The sequence below is a fragment of the Corvus kubaryi genome, unplaced genomic scaffold (assembly GCF_017639235.1).
Source record: "Corvus kubaryi isolate FWS band 111438036 unplaced genomic scaffold, C.kubaryi_AGA036_p1.0 split1-65, whole genome shotgun sequence".
Lineage (NCBI taxonomy): Eukaryota > Metazoa > Chordata > Aves > Passeriformes > Corvidae > Corvus > Corvus kubaryi.
In genome coordinates, this window is record NW_024582080.1 from 2,411,404 (window position 1) to 2,433,617 (window position 22,214).

General features: G+C 38.6%; 1 protein-coding gene across 1 annotated transcript; it reads left to right on the forward strand.

The window, feature by feature from the left end:
* The first annotated feature begins 39 nt into the window (after window positions 1-39).
* On the forward strand, window positions 40-20,641 carry VPS36 (vacuolar protein sorting 36 homolog). Its single transcript, XM_042014203.1, has 14 exons — window positions 40-199; window positions 2,010-2,078; window positions 5,573-5,643; window positions 7,130-7,244; window positions 8,692-8,781; window positions 10,125-10,211; window positions 13,019-13,051; window positions 13,170-13,247; window positions 13,655-13,789; window positions 14,690-14,755; window positions 15,310-15,374; window positions 15,826-15,910; window positions 18,353-18,429; window positions 18,513-20,641. The coding sequence occupies exons 1-14, from the start codon at window positions 104-106 to the stop codon at window positions 18,604-18,606; spliced, it is 1,161 nt and encodes a 386-aa protein (XP_041870137.1). The 5' UTR covers window positions 40-103; the 3' UTR covers window positions 18,607-20,641.
* The last annotated feature ends 1,573 nt before the right edge of the window (window positions 20,642-22,214 follow it).

The window sequence follows — 22,214 nt, forward strand, 5'->3', positions numbered from 1 at the left end:
ATGGCGGCCGCTCCCCGGGCCGCCGCTAGAGGGCGCGGGCCGACCGCGCACGGTCCCTGCGCGCCCGGCGGCCGCGGCCCGGTGCGGGACGGGAAGGGCAGCCATGGACAGGTTCTCGTGGACCACCGGGCTGCTGGAGCTGGGAGAGACGCTGGTGGTCCAGCAGCGCGGCGTGCGCCTCAGCGACGGGGAGGAGAAGGTGACGGGAGCTGGAGCGGCCCCGCGCGGGGCCTGGCGGCGCGGCCGGGGTGGGGGAGGAGGGTAAAGGACGCGGCCGTGGGCCCCAGGCAAGGGGGGTGGTATGGCGGTGAGTACGGGCGGTGTCGGGCGAGGGGCGCGGTACGAGGGGCGTGAAGGGCTTGGGCTGCAGGCGGAGCATCGATTGGGGGTGTGGGAGGACGTTCTGCGCCAGGGTCTGGCAGGGTTTGTCTCTGTGGGGAGATGAGGGCGCAGGCTTTGAGGGGTTGTGCCGGTAGACAGCCGGCTGAACGTCACCCAGCAGTGTGCCCAGGTGGCCAGGAAGGCCAGTGGCGCCCTGGCCTATAGCAGATAGTGTGGCCAGCAGGACCAGGGCAGGGACTGTACCCCTGCACTGGTGAGGCCGCGTCCCGAATCCTGTGTTCAGTTCAGGGCCCCTCAGTTCAGAACAGACAGAGGTGCTGGAGCGGATCCAGAGAAGGGCAACGGAGCTGGGGAAGGGTCTGGAGCACAAATCTTAGGGCAGCTGAAGGGGCTGCGATTGTTTAGCCTGGAGAAGAGCAGGCTCTGGGGGGATCTTACTGCTCTCTGCAACTGCCTGAAAGGAGGGTGGAGCCACGTCGGGGTCGGTCTCTTCTCCCCGGAAACAAGTGACAGGAAAAGTGGAAGTAGCCTTAAACTGTGCTAGGGGAAGTTTAGGTTGGCCATTAGGAATAATTTCTTGACAGAAAGGGAGATTAGACATTGGAATGGGCTGCCCAGGGAGGTGGTGGAGTCACCGTCCCTGGAGGTGTTTAAGGAAAGACTAGACATGACACTCAAGTCCACGGTCTGGTTGACATAGGGGTGTTGGGTCATAGGTTGGACCCGATGCTCTCAGAGGTCTTTTCCAACTTAATTGATTCTGCGGTTCTGTGAGAAAGGCCTTGGACAGTGTATGTGATGTGGGGTGAGGGTTGGGACCCCCACAGAGTGTGTATAGGCAATGTCACTTGCACAAAGCACTGCCCACTGATTGGGCTGTCACTCCTGTACGGGACTGAGCCCTTGCTTTGGTGTGGTACAGGGCATGATGCACAATTCACACTTGAGTCATCCTGGTAGCTGTAAAATGCTCTTGAGCCCTAGTCATCAAGGGTGCTGACATACTCTCTACTCTTTTCTGAGCCATCCTGCTTATTGTTTCACTTCACTGCCGGACTGACTCTTGATCTCTCCATTTTTCCACACCATGGTAATTGCATGCCATCACAAAAAGCTGTGAAAACATGCCTCAGATTTTACAAATAGGAAGCAATTTGCTAATGCAGATTTTCCAGGTACTGTTTGCTGTCTGATAAGTAAGGAGCTTTTCAACAGCAACACAGATAGAAGCAATACTCCTGTGTGATAGGATGGAAGATTTCAGACTGTGTGCAGCATCTTTTTATTAGGTTGCTTTGCTTTTTTGCATAATTTTTACCTTCTTTGTCAGAATATAATGAAGGTTCCAAAGCCAATAGCTCTGTTTAAAATACATTTAAGAACTTTTGTACATCTTGCAGAGTATATGGAGGGAGGATCCCTCAGGATTTCCGGGGGAAAAGTTTATACGCTTGAAAAAGGAAGTTTGTGTTTATCCATCTAATCCTTTTATACTATTTTTCTAAACTTCATGTATTTTGTTTTCTGAAAAAAAGGGAGTGTTCTCAAAATACTGGCCTGTTAAATCTGATTGCTGTGTTGTGGTAAGGTGTAATGTTTCCAAGACCAGTATTTATGCAACTTACTGGTTCAGTTTTTTGTTGATCTGTTTTATTTTTCCTGTCCAGTTGAAATTCGATAGTGGAGTTTTACTGCTGAGCACACACCGACTGATCTGGAGGGATCAGAAGAATCATGTAAGTCCCACTTTTGTTTCCTGTATGTTCCGGTGTCACCCCAAGACACTGTATGTCATTCAGTTGGAAATTCCATAATAAACAAGTTTTTGCAATGAAAAGCCTGCACACGGACAGGGGATTTTTCCTGCCGTTGTGTGTGTTTTGTTGTACAAGTATAGTCCACTTTTTGGCTCACAGCAGAAAGAAGATTATGTAGTGTTCTTTCACTCAGTCTTGCTTTAATAAAATAATCATGCAGAGATGAGAAGGGATAGGAATGTATCCTATAAACTTTCCTTTTCTAACGACACAGAAATAAAGGAGAAAAGAGCCTGGTGTCATGCACTAAAAAACATTGATTTTGAGACTGAAGTTGAATGTGTCAGGCAAATCATAATATGAACTTCTCTCCTGTGCTCCTTGTCTAGGAAAGCCTTTTTTTCCTTGTTGGTTTCAAGTCCAAGTTTCACAGTCTTCTGCTCCCACCATATAGGCCAGACCATGATTTGATAATAGGACGTGTTTGGTGGCAGTATTGTTTTGCACACATCTTGCCCTCCCAGCTGCCTGCTCCTGCTATGAACCATCCCTTTGATCAGCCTGAACATTTGTCTGTACTACTGTGGACAGCTGGTCACAGGTTAAGTGGCACTGTCAGAACTGCAGTGTGGTAACTGTACTAAAGTAAAAAAATAGTGCTGAATGCTTTGTGTCATCAACCACAGCCCAGGAATGCAGGCTGGAAGTGGGAGAGAAAGACCACAAACACATAAAGCTCTACGAATAGACTGTGACAATGGGCACTGCTCCACAGATGCAATTGAAGGAGAAGTCTTCCTCAGACCAGGTTGGATTATGTTTGTTTTGGACACAGTAATTGAGAAATTTAGCCCTGAAAGCCAAAGTTTAGACAGAGCACATTTAGGTGACAACTTTTCAAAAGCAAATTGTATTCCACTGGGCTGGTTTTGTGCAAGGGCAGCTGAAGCACCTCTCACACCCAAAGGCCGTTCCCTAGCAAATACCACATCCTTGCTCCAAAGCAGGGTGCTACTAAGGGCAGTCTGAAGGTAATGTCACCAAGGTTGTTCTTAATTTGGCAAAGCAGTGTTTTTTTCTTTAGGGATTGTTTGCAGAAACAGGAGAATTATTTTTAGTACAAATTTTTCAAAATGTTTGAAGGGCTGTTACCCATGGTAGGGTTACTGTTACACAAGTTAGGGCTTGATTGTCCAGACCGTGAGCTGTTTTGTATAAATTAACATGGGGCTTTTTTGCACAGTCATCATATTATCACATAAAATAATGTACTAAACTCTGTTAATCCTAAACCTTTTATTTCTTCCTCAGCATCTCTTTTTGAGAGCTGAGCATGTACTTCAGCAACTACTGCTTCTAATCGTCTCACTTGGACTTTTTGCATGCTTGGAGTAACATTGGGCTTTATGGCTTCAGCAAGCTGTAGAACTGAACATAGCCCCATTCTCTCCTTTCCAACAAAAAGATTACATTTGTCTCTTTTCCCCAACTTCTCCCTCTGCTTCTAGGCCATGTGATTTCTTGTACTCTCCCAAGGTCATTGAATTCACTAAATCAGCAGAGGAAAACCTTGGAGAAGAAGAAAAATTATTTTATTTTAACTAATTTAACTCAGCAAAGATTCTGACAAACTCAGGCTTGATTAACAGAAGGGGCAGAAATAATGGCTTAGAGATGGGCAAAAATTACCCATCTGATTAGGAGATGTAATTAGCTTTGTTAGTGGGGTAAATAAAGCTGATTTATTTTCAAGCTCTCAGTACTGAAACATGGGGACCATGGTGCCCTTTTGTTTTCATGGTGAGTTGTTGTCTAAGCTCAGGTGTGATTTAAAATCAGACTTAGAAACCTTAGCTAGCTTACCTCGAATAAATTTCTAGAGAGTCCCTTTTTATTGTGTCAGTAATCTGTAATAATAAATGGGGCTCTTGTCATTAGCTGTGCTTTGTAGCTGCTTTTTACATGCCATCTGCAGTTGAACAGTGTTTCAAAAAAAAAAAAAAGGAATTCTGTAAAGTTTGTTACATAGCTAATTTGTACAAAATTTTAAATGATAAAATCATGCAAAATGTGGGCATGAGACATTAGAAGAAAAAATCAAAATAAACACACAGCATATTTAACACATTTCTATTTTTGTATCCCTTCCTGTAACTTCTCTCACCAGGAAGGGGTGATTCTAAGTCTTTGTACTTAAAATAAGTTCACATAACTTTCTATCTTGGAATGAAATTAATCAGTCACTTTGACAATGTACATACTATATATAGTTGAACTCTTTTTGTCATTCTCAAACCCTTTTTTTAACAGAAGTGTCATATTGCGTATCTTTTAAAGTGTCCAGAACTTTGTGGATGTTTTACAAACAATAATTGTTTGTAATGGCTTCAGCAACTAGAGTAATAGAAGAGTCTAGATAGCTTGCAGTAAGAGTTTTTAGAAAAGGAAGTGCAACCCATGTTTTTTCAGTAAGAGATTTACTTATTGGAGGTGGGGCTCCTGCATGTATACTTCCCCGCTCTCAGATTTAATGGGTATTTAATTATTCCATACAAAGAGGAACAATTTTGGTAGTAGGGATTTAGAGGGCCCTGTAACAGTGTCTATTGTAAACTGGTGTTAGGCAGTAGCAGGTGGAAGAGAGAGGTTCAGAGAGGAAATGCAGCCTATGTTTCCTGCATTCTGTGTGACTGTGTCAATCACCAGGCTGTTGTATGGGAAGTGATGTTCCTCAAAGGATGTTCACCAAAACCAGACCAGGCACCTTATTAGATGCTTTGTATCATTGTTGTAGCAATTTCTGTCTCAAATGCATGTATAAAGAGTTTAGCCTCGGGTAGGTTAGTCTCCAACAACTGGATACAGTCTTGTTTCTTGCTCTTTTGTTTAAAGCACAGTCCAGTAAATGTGTGTTGAGATGCACCAATTGCTGCATTAAGTCCTTCACTGTAGGATAGATGGAAAATTTCCTATTGCACTCAGACAATAGTCTAGGTTTTAGATATTCAGTATTTAAAGAGACTGGTGGGTTTGGGTATTTTTTTAGCTCCCAAAGTAACATCAATGCAAAAATGCCAAGAACCTGTGAGTATCATGCACCTACAGCGATCAGGTGCAGTAGTGTGGAAATTTTAGTGTTTAAGTTTTGAACTTAGATCTAAGGATTTGTTAAATCTTGTAGTCCCTTCTATGAATCTAGCTTGAGGTTTTTAAAGTTGACACATTGACACTTAAGTTTGTTGAGGTCTTTTAATTAACTAGAACTCAGTTTCAATTTTGTGCTGTTTTTCTACATATATTTCACTGTAATACATTGTTTCTGTTCTTACAATCCTATTTCACATGGAGTGCCTCAGGCAGCACCTGTAGATATCCATACTGTTTGTGAAATGGAGAAAGAGAACACTTGGGTTTAGAGAGTGAATAGACAGGATATGGCGTTAATTCACCTGTGTTTGTGGTGTTTGTTCCAGGAGTGCTGCATTGCTGTACCTCTGTCTCAGATTGTGTTTATTGAAGAGCAAGCAGCTGGGATAGGAAAAAGGTATGGACATCCTCATTGTCTTTTTCAGATGGATCCTTTCACATGCATGTTATGTGAGGTACCTGATATTATAGATTAATTCATGGTAGGTTCCATTTGCAATCTTAAGTTTCCAGACTGACAGCCACAAGGACAATTTAGGTCAAAAGTGTAAGAGAGTCATGATTGATGTGATTTGTTAAGTAACTGTCATGTAATCACTAAACAAGTGTGTGTTGATGATTTTAGAGGTCTTTTCCAACATAAACAATTCTATGATTTTAAGTTTCTAAAGAGAGAAAAAATTTTACCTGGAGAAATACATACGTAATTAACCTCTGCTTGCAGTGATATCTTTTCCTGGTCTTAAAATCAAGAATCAAACACAGTTAGAAGGGAAAAAGGGGTTTTACCTCAAATTTATTTTAAGGATCCTTAGGTGCTCCATGTCCAGGTGGAATGCCCCGAAATGCACACTGCAATGCACACCCACAATAGATTGGGTATAACATTATAGGTTTTACTAATTAGCATATCTATCAAAGATCTCCCAATGAGAGGATCAAGTGAGCCCCCTCCCCAAGGAACCTTCCCCTGGATGGTCCTATCTCAGTTTACAAAATGTGTTCTGGAGAGGACTTTGGTGTCTGGGGCTTTAAGATGTTTAGTCTCCTAGCTTAACAAATAAGTCTAAGAATGTAGGCTAAAAAACACTAAGAATACAAAAACTATAAAAAGGTGTATAAAAGAAAAGGCAAAAAAATCATCATGGCATTAGCAGCCTACAGTCAGATCAGTACAGTAATATGCTGGGGGTATTCAGAAGAAATCAGTTAATTCACTAATGCTGGAGAAGTAGATAAAGACCAATGAAAAGAGTATTTGTAAAATGAGATGGGAATGGGGGACTTGCAGTCATATTGTGATAGCAGTCTGTTCATTTGCCTAAAATCGTGCACTCCCAAGGTCTGTTTTGGTAGTAGGTGTCATTTTAGACTGTTATTTCCATGCATGTTGCCTTTGAATGTTGGTTTTGGATAAGTTCACATACAGTGTCCACAAGTGACATATAAAAGTGGGATAGGTTACACATAATATTGAAACCTTTTGTTTTCCTGTGTCAAAAATAGCGTATTTTGGCTTTTGACCTGCAATAACTACTGCCAAATTACACAACAACATGACAATCACTTTTTATCCTAACTAAAAGGTTTTTCGGAAATTATTGCTTGAAATTTTAAAATTTGTTGTGTTTATTTCTTAAGAATTAATGGTAGGTACATTTTAAATTTGTAAAATGTTTCTGCTTTAGAGGCTGTAGTAGTTTTTGCAAGACATACTTCAAAATATTCAAATGTTGGTGCATAAATGTAAAGCATTATTCAATCATCTGTAGCTCTTATGTGAGATAGTTAAAAGAGGTTTTGATGAAAGGTTAACTTTGGGGCAGAAATAGTTTATTTAGATGTTAGAGAAATATCTTCTCTTTCCTTTACCTTTTCCTTAGTGCCAAAATAGTAGTTCATCTTCATCCTGCTTCTTCAAACAAAGAACCTGGTCCATTCCAAAGCAGCAAATATTCCTACATCAAGCTTTCTTTCAAAGAACATGGGCAGATTGAGGTAAGTCTTGCACCATGGACGCCGAGCAAATCAGGTCTTTGGACATGCTTTTCTCCTCTTGCTGTGTTTCTGATAATTTTCTATGATCTTTCCATGTTTATTTTTGAGGTGGAGCTTTTTCAATACATCCTTTCGGAAGACAAACACTATGAGCCTCCCATGTTGTCTACTTTCATTAAATACTGCAAATAGAGTTCCAAAAATGTCAAGAGGCATTACAAGGCTAGTCCTTATTTTAAGGCGTTTAGTATAATCTTATACTTCCTTTTTTAAAAAATCTACTAAATTGAACACAGGCTTTTCCAAAATGGCATCTCTGAAATCTGTTAAATGTTTAACAGAGTAAAAGATGTTTCTTTGTACCTAACCCTCTATTGAAGAGGAATCAAACAACTTATTCCTAATTATCTCTCTAATTTTATTGCTGAACACCTTTTGTTGCCTCAGAACTTGCATTCATTATACACTTTAGAAATATTTTTTTTAACCTACACTGAATCTCAAAGGCTTTGAACATTCTAAGAAAAATGTAATATATTCTTAAAAGAAGGGTTATCCTAAAAACCAAACAAATTGCGCTCTGTAAAGAAATTTCACAGTGGAAGATCCTCGTTTGATGAGACTGAGAACTTTAACTTTGGACTATGGAAAAAGCTGTACCTGTACACTGCGGAAAATCAGATTTTCAACTCAAATTAGTTAGAAATGTCTTAAAAATGCATGTGCTTGATCAGGCTCACTTTCATTTCTTTGTGAGCAGTTTTCAGATTATGGTGACTGTAGGTTTAAGCATAGTATAAATATGTGTTTTTCTCAATCATAATCGTAATTATTTTAATGTTAATGTTGTGTCTGAAAATTAAACTTACTGTGCTTTCTGGTTGCCTAGCGCATCAATTACACCTGAGCCTTTCTTTGTGACTTCTGAATGCTTTCCTGTGAACCTGAACAATGAAAAGGGTGGAATACATTTTCTTTTTGGATATTGGTCAGTGGGATACACGTAGCGTTAACTAATGCCACCTTCTGGTATTAGCAATAAACAAATCAGTTTAATTGATCTGCGTGGTTGTTTTTATATTGTTGAATTAGCAGATCAATAGCAATCGTATTGTTCAACTTCCCTTCCTTTACAAGCATGCCTTTGAGTATACCTCAACATTTTTAACTTTAGCATGGTTTGGGACATTTTGAATATCTGAAGAAATATTTCACAATGGAAGTACTTAGTGACTACATGGCTTGTCCTATCTAATGTGAATAGTTTTGAAGACTGGACATTAAGAATTTCCATATAGTGAGTTCTGTACCATAGATGTGTAGGTGTTACCATGCTTTGTCTCCATGCTTGGTGAAGTTTTTTTCATCACCACCAAGATGCTAAAATTACCCAGAGGTACTCTGCACAGTTTATGAAACATCTGTTGTCACTCTTTAATGTTTGCAGTTCTATAGACGATTATCAGAAGAAATCACACAAAGGAGATGGGAGAGCATACCCACTGGTCAGGCCATGCAAGTTAACAAGGATTCACAGGTACGTGCAGAGCTTCTGAGCAGGATCTCTTATTGCCACACTTCTTATTGTGTGTAATCTCTTATTGCCACTTCTTGCCACCTCCATATACTGCATCCAGCATGTGACTCTCTAACCAACATCATGGGCACATGTAGGAATTCAGCTTTAGTTTGCCTGTTTTTTCACTGGCATAAATTAGTTTCTCATTTGCATTTTTCACCTGATAGAACACAGTATCCTCTTTTTCTTGAGTGTGTTTAAATAATGAGCTCTTTTTTTGTTTGTTTCAGTTAGACACACACACACATAATTGTGCAAATAAAATATTTATTTGCATATACTTTTATTCAGCATGTGAGGTCCAGTGATGCTGGGAAATTTTTTTGTCTTAATTGTGATTTCTGGTTTATTTTTTTTTGTGGCTGGAAGTCAAATATATAGCATAACTTTTATTTAACTCTTTGAAATCTATGTATGTTTGATTTGAATGTGTATTCTGAATGGACAGTTGTTTGGAAGAATGTCATATGTTAAAATACCTTCTTTATCTGCCTTCATACTTTTAGATTATAAACTGATAAACATGTAGGTGTTGTTTCTATATATTAATGTGCTGGATATATGAATATATAGTATTGTGTGAATGAAATAGGATGATTTCAAGATTGTTCAATATGAAATCCTGTATGTCCCTTTTGGTCAATGTAGGACCTATAAGCACAATTGCATTTGGAGTAATGCATGAAGAATCTAATCAAAATGCCTTCCCTGTTGTACTTAAGCCATAGTAACTCATTAACACCATTGCTAAGATTTGCAGTCAGAGATTAGAGGCCTGACACTGCTGCCACGTAGGTACCAGCCTTTCTAGAACACATTTGGCATCTGGTAAAAGTTTCACCGTCACCCCCATTGTAAAACCTCTGAGGAAGGTAAATTAGACTGCACTTAGCATTGTGTTTCTATGTTTCTGTTTCTTCAGGCTGGATTTTTTGAAGTAATACACTCAGGCATTTCCATAGCTCTAGTAGGGATGCTCACATGGTCTTGGGAGGCTAGAATTGAGATGAGCTGGATTACTCAGTCTGGACGTTAAGCCATATTAGTAGCTTCAGTATATTATCAATATCATTATTTGTCTAGTACAGCAAGTTTATACATGGTTCACATTTCTTGTTTGGTTTCTTTTACAATGGCTTAAAAATTACTGTCAAGAAATGCATGAAACATTGTACGAATGATATCTGCTGTTTGAAGGAGTATTTCCTGTCCTCTAATTTTCACAGTGAGGCAGGTGAGAAAACTTAACATTTCCTATTTTGATTCTTTCCCTTTTTCCTTTTTTTTTTTTTTTTTTTCAGGCAGGAAGAATAAGGGCTGTAGGAATTGTAGGTATTGAAAGGAAATTAGAAGAAAAAAGAAAAGAGACTGACAAAAACATTTCTGAGGTAGGTACTTTGGAAATTTCAAGGTCGACCACCTGTCTGAACTATTTACATTCATTCACACTTTCTTTTAGGGACAGTTGAGACTATTTATTGTTTTTTTTGAGAAGTCTGAATTGATTAAGAGTGTACAGTTTACAATTATTTATTTTGTTAACTGGCTTTTCAATATATGTAAAGGTACTTCATTTAAACAATTCCTTTCAAGGATATTGTTCTTTGAAACTAACAGTGTGTATTTATTAAACTAATTTTTGTTTCAATTGAAAATTGAATATATATTAAGCAGAATATGCTGATCCGAGTGTCTGCACATAACTGTGGTGAAGTTAGATTTTCATCCTATAGTCAGTTTTTTAAATGTTACATTTAGGCTTATAATTACAGTAAAATGATTTGCAGTCCAGGCATTGACAAGATGTTACAAGTATTTTGTAAAATACCTGGGCTGGATGGAGATCATCCTTTTCCATAGAACCAGCACAATAGTTGAATTCCAGGTATCAATACTGATGAACAGCAGAGACATTTAATTTCTTCATACATACCTGAGAGTAATACCCTCAAAAATAGTCTGATTCTGTCTTGGTAGTAGAGATTAATACAAAAGTACTCATAAACTATATGCAGCAGATTTGTTCTTGGGGCAAAGCTTTATGGACTTCAGTGTGCCACGAGAAAAAGGCATTCCCTGCTCTAATACTTATGAAAATGATAGTGCCTTTGCAGGCCATGTGCTATTTCAGATACTGGGAGCATTAAACTTACTTGCTTTCTGTCTGTGAGGAGCGTAATGAATGAAGTTTTGTGTGTAGTTCAAAAGGTATTGTGGTTACATGCATGTGTATATAGTTCAAAAGGCATTGTCTGCTTATTTTTTCCTTAGTAGCTTTGTCAGAGAGTAAAAGAAATCCATTTAAACATGCTGTGTGAGCAGAGGAAAACCATGACTTGTAAAATCCTGCCTTCCTCCAGCTTTAAATGTTATAAATGACTTAATTTAAAAAATGGTGCCCTGGCTTCCAGGAAAAGGCTTCCTGCATCTGCTGTTCAGTGCTGATAAGAATCCAGCTCTTTAGCCTTTTGTTTATCTGAGGAAGTTCCTGTTAGGTGTGTGCACATTCCCCTTTGTTTCCAGGCCTGCCCTGGGTGAGTCAGGCAGAGGAGGAGTTAGACACAGCATGCTGTTTATTTAGCTAAATCAAGGGTTCTTTTGATCAATGTTGTTTTCATGCAGGTATAGAGACTAGAAATAAGCTGGGAAAAGCCCTGTTAGAAAACTTCTTGCTGATATCATATACAAGTAGAGTAGCAGGACTTTGATTTACACTAGGGATTGGGAAACCTATTGTAAATTATTCAGTTTGGAAGATTAGGGAGTAAGAAGAAGTATTCCAAAGAGAAGCTTTTCTTTTCTTAGTGGTAAATTGTTGTTATGCAGTGGTATATTTTCTTTTCTCCATGTGGACCACTTAATTTTGGTGGTACCTAACTCAGGTACCAAATGTTAGGAGACTAAACTTGTCCAGTCAGTGGAGAAACACTGGTGCTATCAGGAGGTGAAAAGCAAGGCCTGTCTCTTTCTAGAGGCATCTCCTTTTGTTCTTTGTATGTTGAATCTCTGACCAATAAGCTTCTACTTAAGGCACCTATATGTAAAGACCTATTGGGGTCTTCTGCAAAAACACAGGTAAAATGTGTCTTTCTAGTGGGGGATTAGTCAGAGTAAGCCAGAAATGACATAGAGGCAGTGACTGGAAGCTGCAGGCAAGATGTCTCTCTGGCCATTTGACACTGTAACCTTCTTTACTTGTGGCTGGAGGGCTTGGATGCTGCTGTCAGGCAAGCATTAGATGAAAAGGTTCAGGAATTTTTCTCACACCAGTTGCTCAGAAAAGGTTGTTTGAAAAAGGTTGACGACTTGGACATGTTGTCATGTATTTGAGAGAAGTGAGGAGGCTGAATGAGTGTGTGTTAATGAGGGTGGGAGAAAAGAGGGTTGCTTTTTAATATAGTTGCATTAATGGAGTTGCTAGCTCTCTTTTTTTTAACATGAATTTTTTAATTCTGGTTTATCATTACTAAAAGTTTGGAATTTCGGTATACCTTCAGCTATTTTTAATGCATGATTCATTTAAGCCTAAAAACCGTTTGTGAGTTGCAGAGTTGTTGTATTTGAGACCATAGCATTTTATTGGAGTACTTAAATGAAGAGATGTTACCCCGCATTCCAGAGGTTTTGTCCTCAGATACCGTCTTCCTTGCTGATTTGAAATGAGTGTTTCTTACTAACTAAGTAACATCCTCTGATTAAAGTAAAGCTGTCTTGTCAGGAGGAGTACAACTGTAGCTTTACAGCTGTCTTGCAGCTGACCAGAAACAACAGATCTCCTGCAGTGAGGGTCAAGTGTTGGGACAAAACCTACCATCAGCACCCAGAAACCTTCCCCTACCTTACAGAGAGCATAATAAACTTGGACAGTTTAATCTTTTCTGGGACTCAGTGTCTCATTGTCCTTCCTATCACATGGACATCATAAATCATACCGAATTTCTGTTCACATGCTGGAAAAGTGTGTGATTGATTCTCTTCTTCATTCTTTGTTATGTTTATTTTAACTATAAGACATGCTGTAAAACAGTTGTATCAACAAATAAGTTATGGTATCTCACATTGTAACATACCAATCTAAAGGGGTAGCAGCTCTTATGAATACCTACCTTAGGTAGGTGGACAAAGGCATCTCCCTGTATCCATGAAGCTGAATGCTGTAGTTACACTGATCTGTGTTGTCTTCTTTTTGTTTCAGGCTTTTGAGGACCTTAGCAAACTAATGGAGAAGGTATGGATGGATGGCATGTGTCACTTGTTCAAGTAGACTTACGCTTGTTTTCTCAGTTTTAAACACAATTTTCTCTCTTGAGTTGAAAGTTGACTTATCTGTGTGTGTTTCTTGATAGGCTAAGGAAATGGTGGAGTTATCCAAGTCAATAGCTAATAAGATTAAAGAAAAACAAGGTGACATCACTGAGGATGAGGTAATTTTGTTGTAAATTCTACAAAAATGTTCCTATAAAAAGCAAAAAGCTATCTGTTTAATAGTGTAATGTTAATAAAAACCCTTGCTGGTTGGTTTTGTTGTGTTTAGTCCCTTATACTTGGTGTAGAGTTTACTTGCTTAGTGTTAATTTTTCTTTAACTATTTTTAAAAGCAATGATTTTACTGCTTTTATATAAATTTTTCTATTTTTTTACCTGTGCTGGTCAAAAATAAATGGTACTAAGTCTTGCCTTCTCTTTGCCTAGTAATTGACTTTCTTGGTAGCAAACTGAAGGATTTATTCCCCGAAACTGCGTTATAGTAATAAAATTAAAGATTTTTAAAACCCAGAATCACTTATTAGCTGATGTACTTTTAAGTTTATTTGTTTGTTCACTTGTTCAGACCATTAGGTTCAAGTCCTATCTACTGAGTATGGGTATAGCTAATCCAGTTACGAGGGAAACGTATGGATCTGGTACACAGTACCACATGCAGCTGGCGAAGCAACTGGCTGGAATCCTGCAGACACCCTTAGAGGTAAAGCACCACACCTTGCACCAGCATTTTCCGTGTGTTGCTGAATTTTGATTGTACGTGTGTTTTGGTTGTTGTACTCTGCCTCTTTTTAAAGCAGATTTAGCAGCATAGCCTCCTATTCAAGTTTATGGGAGGAATGTATATTGTCTTTATGAATAAAAAATTTTGTTAAGTATGAATTTTTCTTTGGACTAATGGCATAAACTTCTAATTTGCAAAATGTTGATGAGATTTAGAAAATTGTTCAAGTGGTCTTTTTTCTATTTGAACAGCCCTGTATTCATCCCTTGCTGCAGAATATTTCTTTTTTTTTAAGAAAGAATGAAATTGCACCCACTGAAAATACAAGTAATGAATCTTAAAGTGCTTAAAATATACATTTTTTCCAAGTATAGGACAGAATTATTAAGTAGATTACCAGCCCTTAGTAATATCTTGTGTTTTAATTTATCTTAAGCTATTACAGAGTACAGGTTTCTCACCAAAAAGTTAAATTTATGTTGCAACTTAGAAGGCTATGTTGCTACTAAAAAGCATACATACTACAGTATTTTTGTGAAAGGTATGTGCTACCTGCTGTGATCAGAATGGAAAACTGAGTTTGTCTGAAAAGTAAAAATGGTAAATTGATTGATAGATTTAATATATTGAAATTCTTTGTTCCTGTGATTTATTCTCTGCTTCAAAATCAAAGTAATTCACAGTCCTTCAGTGTAGTGTCACTGTTTCGCATTTTAAAATTGTTAGTGAAAGGTGTAACTTAGCTCTTTAGTTTTCCCCATTAGGGCCCATCATTCAGCCCCTCTGTTTTAGCTATTTAATCAGCCACCTGCAAATAGAGATGCTGTGTTTCCTGGGTTAATGCTGTTTCTCTTACCAGTCTTGTGCTTATTCACACAGGAGCGAGGGGGGATCATGTCTCTTACAGAAGTGTACTGCCTGGTGAATCGTGCTCGAGGGCTAGAGGTGAGACACTGCCTTGGGTCAATATTTTATAGCAGGACTTCAGTGATAAGGAAATTAAAAAGGGTAAAAATGTTCCCTAGCAATTGCTCATTCTACTTGTCTACAGCAAGATGTGATCAGTTTTTTATTAAAATTAGAGGGGTTTTACCTTTTTTCCTTTCTCATTCTTACATATAATACTTATGTATCCTTTATAAGTTGTGATAATGTATTCTGCTTTTTATTATACCATGTGAAAGGGAAAATCCATACTTATCTGGAAACAAAACTTAAAGGAAAGAGACTACTAAAGAATGGTGAATGTTCTGGGTTTATTTTTTTACAAAATACAACAATTCTTTCTGTAAACAGGGCAAGAAAGATTATTATAGAACACATAGGAAGGGAACAGAAAGGATCACAGAAGCTAAGAAAATAGACTGCACAATAAAAAGGAAAAAGAATTAACAATAATGTAGCCTGGTGTATTTTATAGCTGCAGCTACTAAAGCTTTGTTTGATGTTATACACCTGAAATGCAAGCTGTGAATGAATATGTTTCACTATTTTAATAGTTGCTGTCCCCAGAAGATTTAGTGAATGCTTGTAAAATGCTGGAATCACTGAAATTGCCACTAAGGTAAGAGCTTTACAGATTTGTTTGTAAAGCATGGCACTCACAGGTCAGACCATGATGATTTAATGTTTTACTAGCAGTAGATTTTTTTGTTGTTGTTGTGGCTATTTTTAACAAAGTCATTCTTTGCTCAAAGGATGCTGGCGTCTGCACCAACATCCACTCTAAATTAAAACATTAATGTTTAGCTAGGAGGACATTATTTTTTTCACTTACAACTTTTTCAGACTGGAAAAGGGTTTAACCAAGACCAGACATATGCCCTGCTCTTTTCTGTCTCTTCAGATTTTGAAGATGATGTTAAGCTTAAGTTCATCTTACTGAGCTTGTTTGGGGCTTGGGAGATTTTTTTCCCCTTTTGTAATGTGGTTATAGGTGTGGCTGCATTAGAAGTGTGACCACAGGTGATGTGCACAGGGTTTTTAGTTACTTTGCCTCTCTTTTTTGATTTTAGGCTTCGCATATTTGATAGTGGTGTGATGGTGATTGAGCTCCAGTCTCATAATGAAGAGGAAATGGTAGCTGCTGCTTTAGAGACAGTAAGTGTACTTCATTTCCTTCAGTGTTCTGCCCCTGCTAGGGAAATTTAAACACATTAGGTAAAATACTTGAGGTATGGGATTTCCTCTTGAGGTTTCAAAATACAAAACATTCCACTTCATATCTTCTAAGAGAAATATTTAAATAGCACTTCTCATCTTCAAAGTTCTGTGCAGGCAATAATCTTAGTCATTACATTCTCTTTTCTATCTCTTTTCAAAGTTTATTAACCTTCAGCCTTCCTCCAAATCTTTTGCACTGTAGGATGAAATTCATGGCATGTATTGAGCGCCTGATTTAACAGAAGTGAACTTCAGACACTGTACATGATGTGCTTGTAGGCAGTAGGAGCACCTCTTAAATGTTGATATAGGTAGTTGTTTAGGTTGGGTTTATTTCACAGAACAGTACAGTGTATGTGTAACATCTTGTACCAAGTTTGCTGCTGTGAAGAGCACTCAGTTGGAGAGTAGTGTTTATAGAATTAAGCTAGCTTCATCGGCGAAAAAGGTAGTATGAATTGCTCAGTATCATAAACCTTTGTGGTCTTGCTGCCTCTGGACACTTCACAGTCCTGTTACCCCATTATTTGATGCATTTTTCTGTCTCTTTCTCAGTGGAATGTAATTTTTTGGTTTTCATACCTTTGAGAAAAGGCTGATTCAGTGTATCCAAAGTTAAATGTCAAAGTCAAAGAGGGGGCAGTGGAGAAAAAGTAGAGCTATCACAGACACCTCCTCACTTGACATGAGATAGACTGTTCAGTGCATTTTGCATGATTGTCACCATACAGCTTTTGCTCATCAGAAAGACTTTTAGATAAGAGAAATGTATACAGCATTTAAAAGATTCCATTCTAAAACACGTCTTTCAATATACGTTAATATTTTCAGGGTTTTTTCTTCTATTTGTAGAAAAATACCTAGACCATTTTAGGGTTTTTTTCTGATTATTTTTGGTTTCTAATGAATTTGTTGCCTTTAGTAAGAGTGCTTATGTCTTTGAAAATAAAGGAAAAACCTTTCTGGATAACAAAGGAGGTCAACTGCAAAAAGTAACAGATAGTGGATTTATTACCAAGGTGTCTTTTTTCTGTTACTTTCATAATATGAGACTTTGACTCCATAGAAAAATGCAAGGGAGAGGCATCAACTGAGGAAGACTATCCCATACGGGAAAGGGAAGATGAGATCAGACTTGTGGCCAAAAGCACCCTGTACTTTAATGTTACTGCACATTATACATTAAGTTCTGAGAAGAAACGAAAGGAAGCCATAGGATTTCAGGCAGGACAGAGATGTGGTTCTGAATGGCTGGTGAAGACAGGAAATGACATGGACATCAAAGGAATCCAGAGTCATCCTTGATGAGAGTAGTGGTTTGGGAAGGAAAGATAAATAATCACCGATTGTATAGCTGACATCCATTACTCAGATTTGATCACTTAGCTTCCGACAATCTCATGTTAGGACTAATTTAATCTGAGTTTCTGTAAAAGGACTACTGCTGAGAATGATGCAGAATAGACCCCTCCCCACCCAGTTATGTGGGAAGCAGGAAATGGCGACTACATCCGGATTTACAACTTTGCTTGGATCTAAAGCAATGGAGAATTGGAAGAATTAGTAATTTTCAGGGTAATAAAACATGTTTATCTGGGAAATTCAATGCAATAATAAGTCTAGACTTCATATGTCGTATTTATCTAGTATTTTAAACATCCAAATGTCCAACATGTGTGAGAAGGTTTCATTTTAGTATGTATTAAGGAGCATGGTTGAGACAAAAGGGCCAAAGTTTTGAGTCCCAAGAGTGAACCTGTCTTTGTGTCAGCTGAATGTGATGGTGGCTTTTAGTTAGCCCTCTAGTATGCCATAATGTCATGTGAAGTACTAAAGTTTGGGAATTTTTCTGTAGGCAGTGGGTGTACTTTAGATGCCATAAAACTCAAATTCTTCACTTCTACCTGAGATGACTTATATTTCTACATTGATGAGCTGCCCTGAACAAGTCTTTTATTTCCTCATTTAGGCTTCAGTGTTTGCAGAATCACTTAGGATAGTTCTGCTGTGTAAATGCTGATGGAGACTGTATTCTGCTGTCTGAGCTATTCTAATTTTTCCGTTCATTTTGGTTCCAAGGCATCTTTAAAAAAAAATCCAAAGGAAAGGTTACCATATGATTTTTTTTACAGATTTAACTCTTTTCTCTCTTCCTTTTTTATACTTGGCAGTTTTCCCAGGACACAGAAGAGATGCTTTTAAAGGGAAATACTCAGAATTAGTTGTACTTTTTAAAAATGCAAACAAACTAATTTTCTTCTCAAGGGATTTGCTACCAATTCATCACTTCTTGAGGCTAGACCTGATTCAGTAGCTGAGAGAACTTTGTTGTTCTTTTAATGCCATAGTTTGTTTATTTGTGTATTTGGTCTTTGACAGGTATCTGAAAAGGGTTCTCTCACAGCTGATGAGTTTGCTAAGCTGGTGGGGATGTCTGTTCTCTTAGCCAAAGAAAGGTAAGTAGCAATTGTGGTGTTTAATCCTTTAGTTACCATGTTGTCCTCAACTAATACAGGACATCTTTTATTGCTTTCTCTAGGCTGCTTCTTGCTGAAAAGATGGGCCATCTTTGCAGAGATGATTCAGTGGAAGGCTTGAGATTCTACCCAAATTTATTTCTGACACAAAGCTAATACCATTTGTGTACAATTTGTTATGTAATAGTTGAACAAGAGAGCAGAATCCTTCCAAGAACTGACTTTAAAATTTTTATTTTGTTAGTCAACTGCAACATACATGAACATTGCAATGCTTTCACAGTTCTCAGGTATTTCAAGTGCTGAATCCTCTTACATGGAACTGAAAGGAAATAGAAATCACAAAGTCAGAAGCATGTCAATTGTCTCAAGACAACTCACTCATTTTTCAAGTTTTATTTGATGTGCTCTGTAGTTTCTCACTTCAAGAGAAGGCTCCACACCAGTGAAAGTGGAGAGAATATCGCCATAGAGTGCTGTGAGGGCAGTGCCCAGAAGCCAGGTTACTGCATACTCCAATTCCAGTTTGTTTATGTCTGGAGCAACAAAGCAGACAGATGTATCCACAGCGATAAGAAACAGGACTTTGGTGCGTACTGAGATATAAGGAACAAACCAGTGTAGAGTAACCCCTTCTCCCAGAAGTGATGAACAGTTTTCTAAGGGAGGATCTTGGGGTTCTGTAATTTGAGACAGAACCTGCTGCAAGAGAGATTACTGTATGTCATGTGAACCTAGAAATGACCATGTTTATTTTGTCATATCTTACACTAGTATCTCAGATAGAAGCATTGTTAGCACAGACTTCCTCCCTTCTCTTTCCTTGCCATCTTCCTTCCTGTCCATTTATGTTGCACTTTGGGTGCCCTTTCTCTGTCCTGTCTGTAGCAGAGTGGAGCAGCCTCCTGTCACTTTACCAGACTCTGTGCTTTAATGTGCTTGTATCTTATCTTGTACTTCTAACAAAAGATCATTTGTTTGTTTCATCAGCCTATTACCTGTTTTAGGGAAACAGTTCACTTGCTTACCTCTCAAATGTGAAAATTAATATGCTTTCCATACTGAAGGGAGGAAGAAGACTATCACCCTGTGTTTAATAATCACAGGTATCATTGTTTGGTATTCCTCACCCTGTGTTCACACTGAATGCAATATAATAGCCTCGGTTTTCATAACTCCAGTGGAGTTGCTACACTACTTGAAGATCTGTTGTCATGATAATAACAGTTAAGTGGATGTTTATGATCCACATTACCTAAATTTTTGGCATTTTGAAGTGACTATTTTTAATAAATAAAGTTAATTCAAGGTATGGGCAAGGACAGCATACAGGTAACTGCATTGTGGTTGTAATGGCCAGATCAACTTCACAAGAAAGGACAAAAAGGCTTTTAATATGAGCCTGAAAATATTTTCAGAACTATTTCTAGACATCAATTAAGAGCCTGCCAATAAGGAGTTGAGTGCAGAGATTCCTACAGTGACCATGCCTGTGGCCTGTAGGATGTCCTTTATATCCAGTGAATTGTGTCCTCTTACTCTTGTCACAAGCAAACTTCCATGCAGTGCTTTCTTTAGGGCAGTTTTCCTCTGCTCCACAAGGGTGCTAAAACTTACATCTTTGACACGGCTGAAGGAACCAGTTCCACACTATTCTTACTGTGTTAGTCACCTGGTACCATCTCTTCAGGAGCCTTACAGCTTGCTGCTATCCTTCATCCTCCCCACAACCCACAGGAGACATCCATGCAAAGTGCACCGAGCACCACATATCTAAGGAGGGACTGAAAAGTGAGAAATTTGGAAGCAAAAAGCTGTTTTCTGACAACTATGTCTTTTGCCCAATAAAAAACCTGTCACGGAAGGCCAGTGGTTTGTGAGCCTAAACCTCTCCCCACAAGGGGGCACGTGTGCAGGAAGAACAAAACCTGAAAGGAAATGCCAGGTGTAAACTGCCAGCCTCTGTTCCTCCAACCCCCAGTGTTTCATTATCTTAAGTAAGCAATAATAATACAGCCTGTTTAGAATAATGGTACTTTCTCAAGATTTTCTTTCCCAAGATTTTTCCTTTGTTTTTCCTCCAGGGAAGAAGTCTATAGTGTAAATTGTATAGCTGGTTTAGAATTTAAATAGACACATGAGAAAATGGCTACTAGAAAGCAAGAAAAATTAAAACATTTTCTTAAATAGACTGTTCTGTTGAGTTTTTTTCCTTTTAAATGTTTTAAATGCTTTAAAATCTTTACATATTAAAATCATGTGGTTCCATGGGGCAGGTTGTTAAAGCACATCATATTTTTGCTGTCTCATTTTGTACCTAAAAGGATACAATATGGTTTTGATTTAAAGGGCAGAATTAAATGTAATTGGAAGGCCTTACTTCTGTTGCTGAGTAGCCTGTGACCCACCCCAGCCAGAACAGTCAAACTATAGGTGTCCACACAAGCACTGCTTTCATGAGGGAAGCAGTCTGAGTGCAAGCCAAGCATTTTTATACATATGCTAGCACTGGCAAGGCATTTGGCACATTTAAATGTGTTTTCCCAGCTGACATAGAAATGAAGTCATGTATCCAGAATCACAGGGAGAGCCAGCTGTTGGGTGAACAAGGAGTGATGTGTACAGGTGTGTGGTGTCATGGTAGTGCACCACACTGTCCTAAACTGTCATTGCCTGGTCCTATTTCCTCTGGTACTGCCAGCAAGAAATCTATTGACTCTTGAAGCAGGGTTCTAGGAGAGAGGAAAATGTAGGAATTGCCATTCTTACAGATCATACTAGTTTAATGCAGAAGGTGCACATATGAACCTTTCCTGTTTTGATTATTCCTAGGATCTTTGTATCACAATATATGACCATTTTGCCGGGGCTGCCTACACAAATAGTGCTTGTCTTTTTATGGAGCAGTCTTAAATGATGATTATGTTTTTCATTTGAAAACATGGGCATTTTCCTCTGACAGGAAAACACTCCTCAGGAATCTGTACATCTTTTCCGTTTCTCCTTTGCCTTTGTTTTCAGAAAAATTATATTCAGCCTATGGAAACGTGGATCTAATCTAGACCATATTTCTGAAGTGCAAATTTTTTTTTTCTTCTGAGAAGTATACATGGATGTGCATTTGGAAGTCCTCAGAAATGTATCTTTCATAATCATTACTGGGTGCATACTGATTAGCTAAACTCTTTGATGCTCAGTTCTTCTAACAGGACTTTCATGGTTTGTCCAAAGAGCCTAACTGTGCTTCTAAAATTAGTGCAAGTATTGTCGCTGAATTCATGAGAACAGTAGTGGAAGACAGTAGGAGCCTGTTGCCAACAGTAGAGGCTCCTACTTCCTGAAGCCTGGGAGGCACTCATTTGCAACTGCACAGTTCTTTCAAAATACACACTGAAAAGGCAGGAATGGCCAGTTTAAAATTATTTGTGGATTTGATAAGAAATCGTCATTTTCTTTGGGAGGAACTCCTTCTCCAATGTATTTTCTGTTGAGCTCAATTGACAAATCTGACAATTACATTCCTTCTCCTATTCTAGCAGTTCCCATTTCATCCTAACTCTCAGCCCTTCAGGCGTTCTTGTGAAATGCAAGACCCTGTAGTTCCAGGTCACCTGCTGGGAAGACTTCAACTATGATTTTGTTCTCCAAAGAATGAGCTACAAGTATTCATGCTGAGTGAATATTCTAGACATGTCTCTTGGCAACATCTGTCTGTATTTTAAAGATCTATTTAAATACCTTTATTGGAGCAGAAGTCCAAGTAT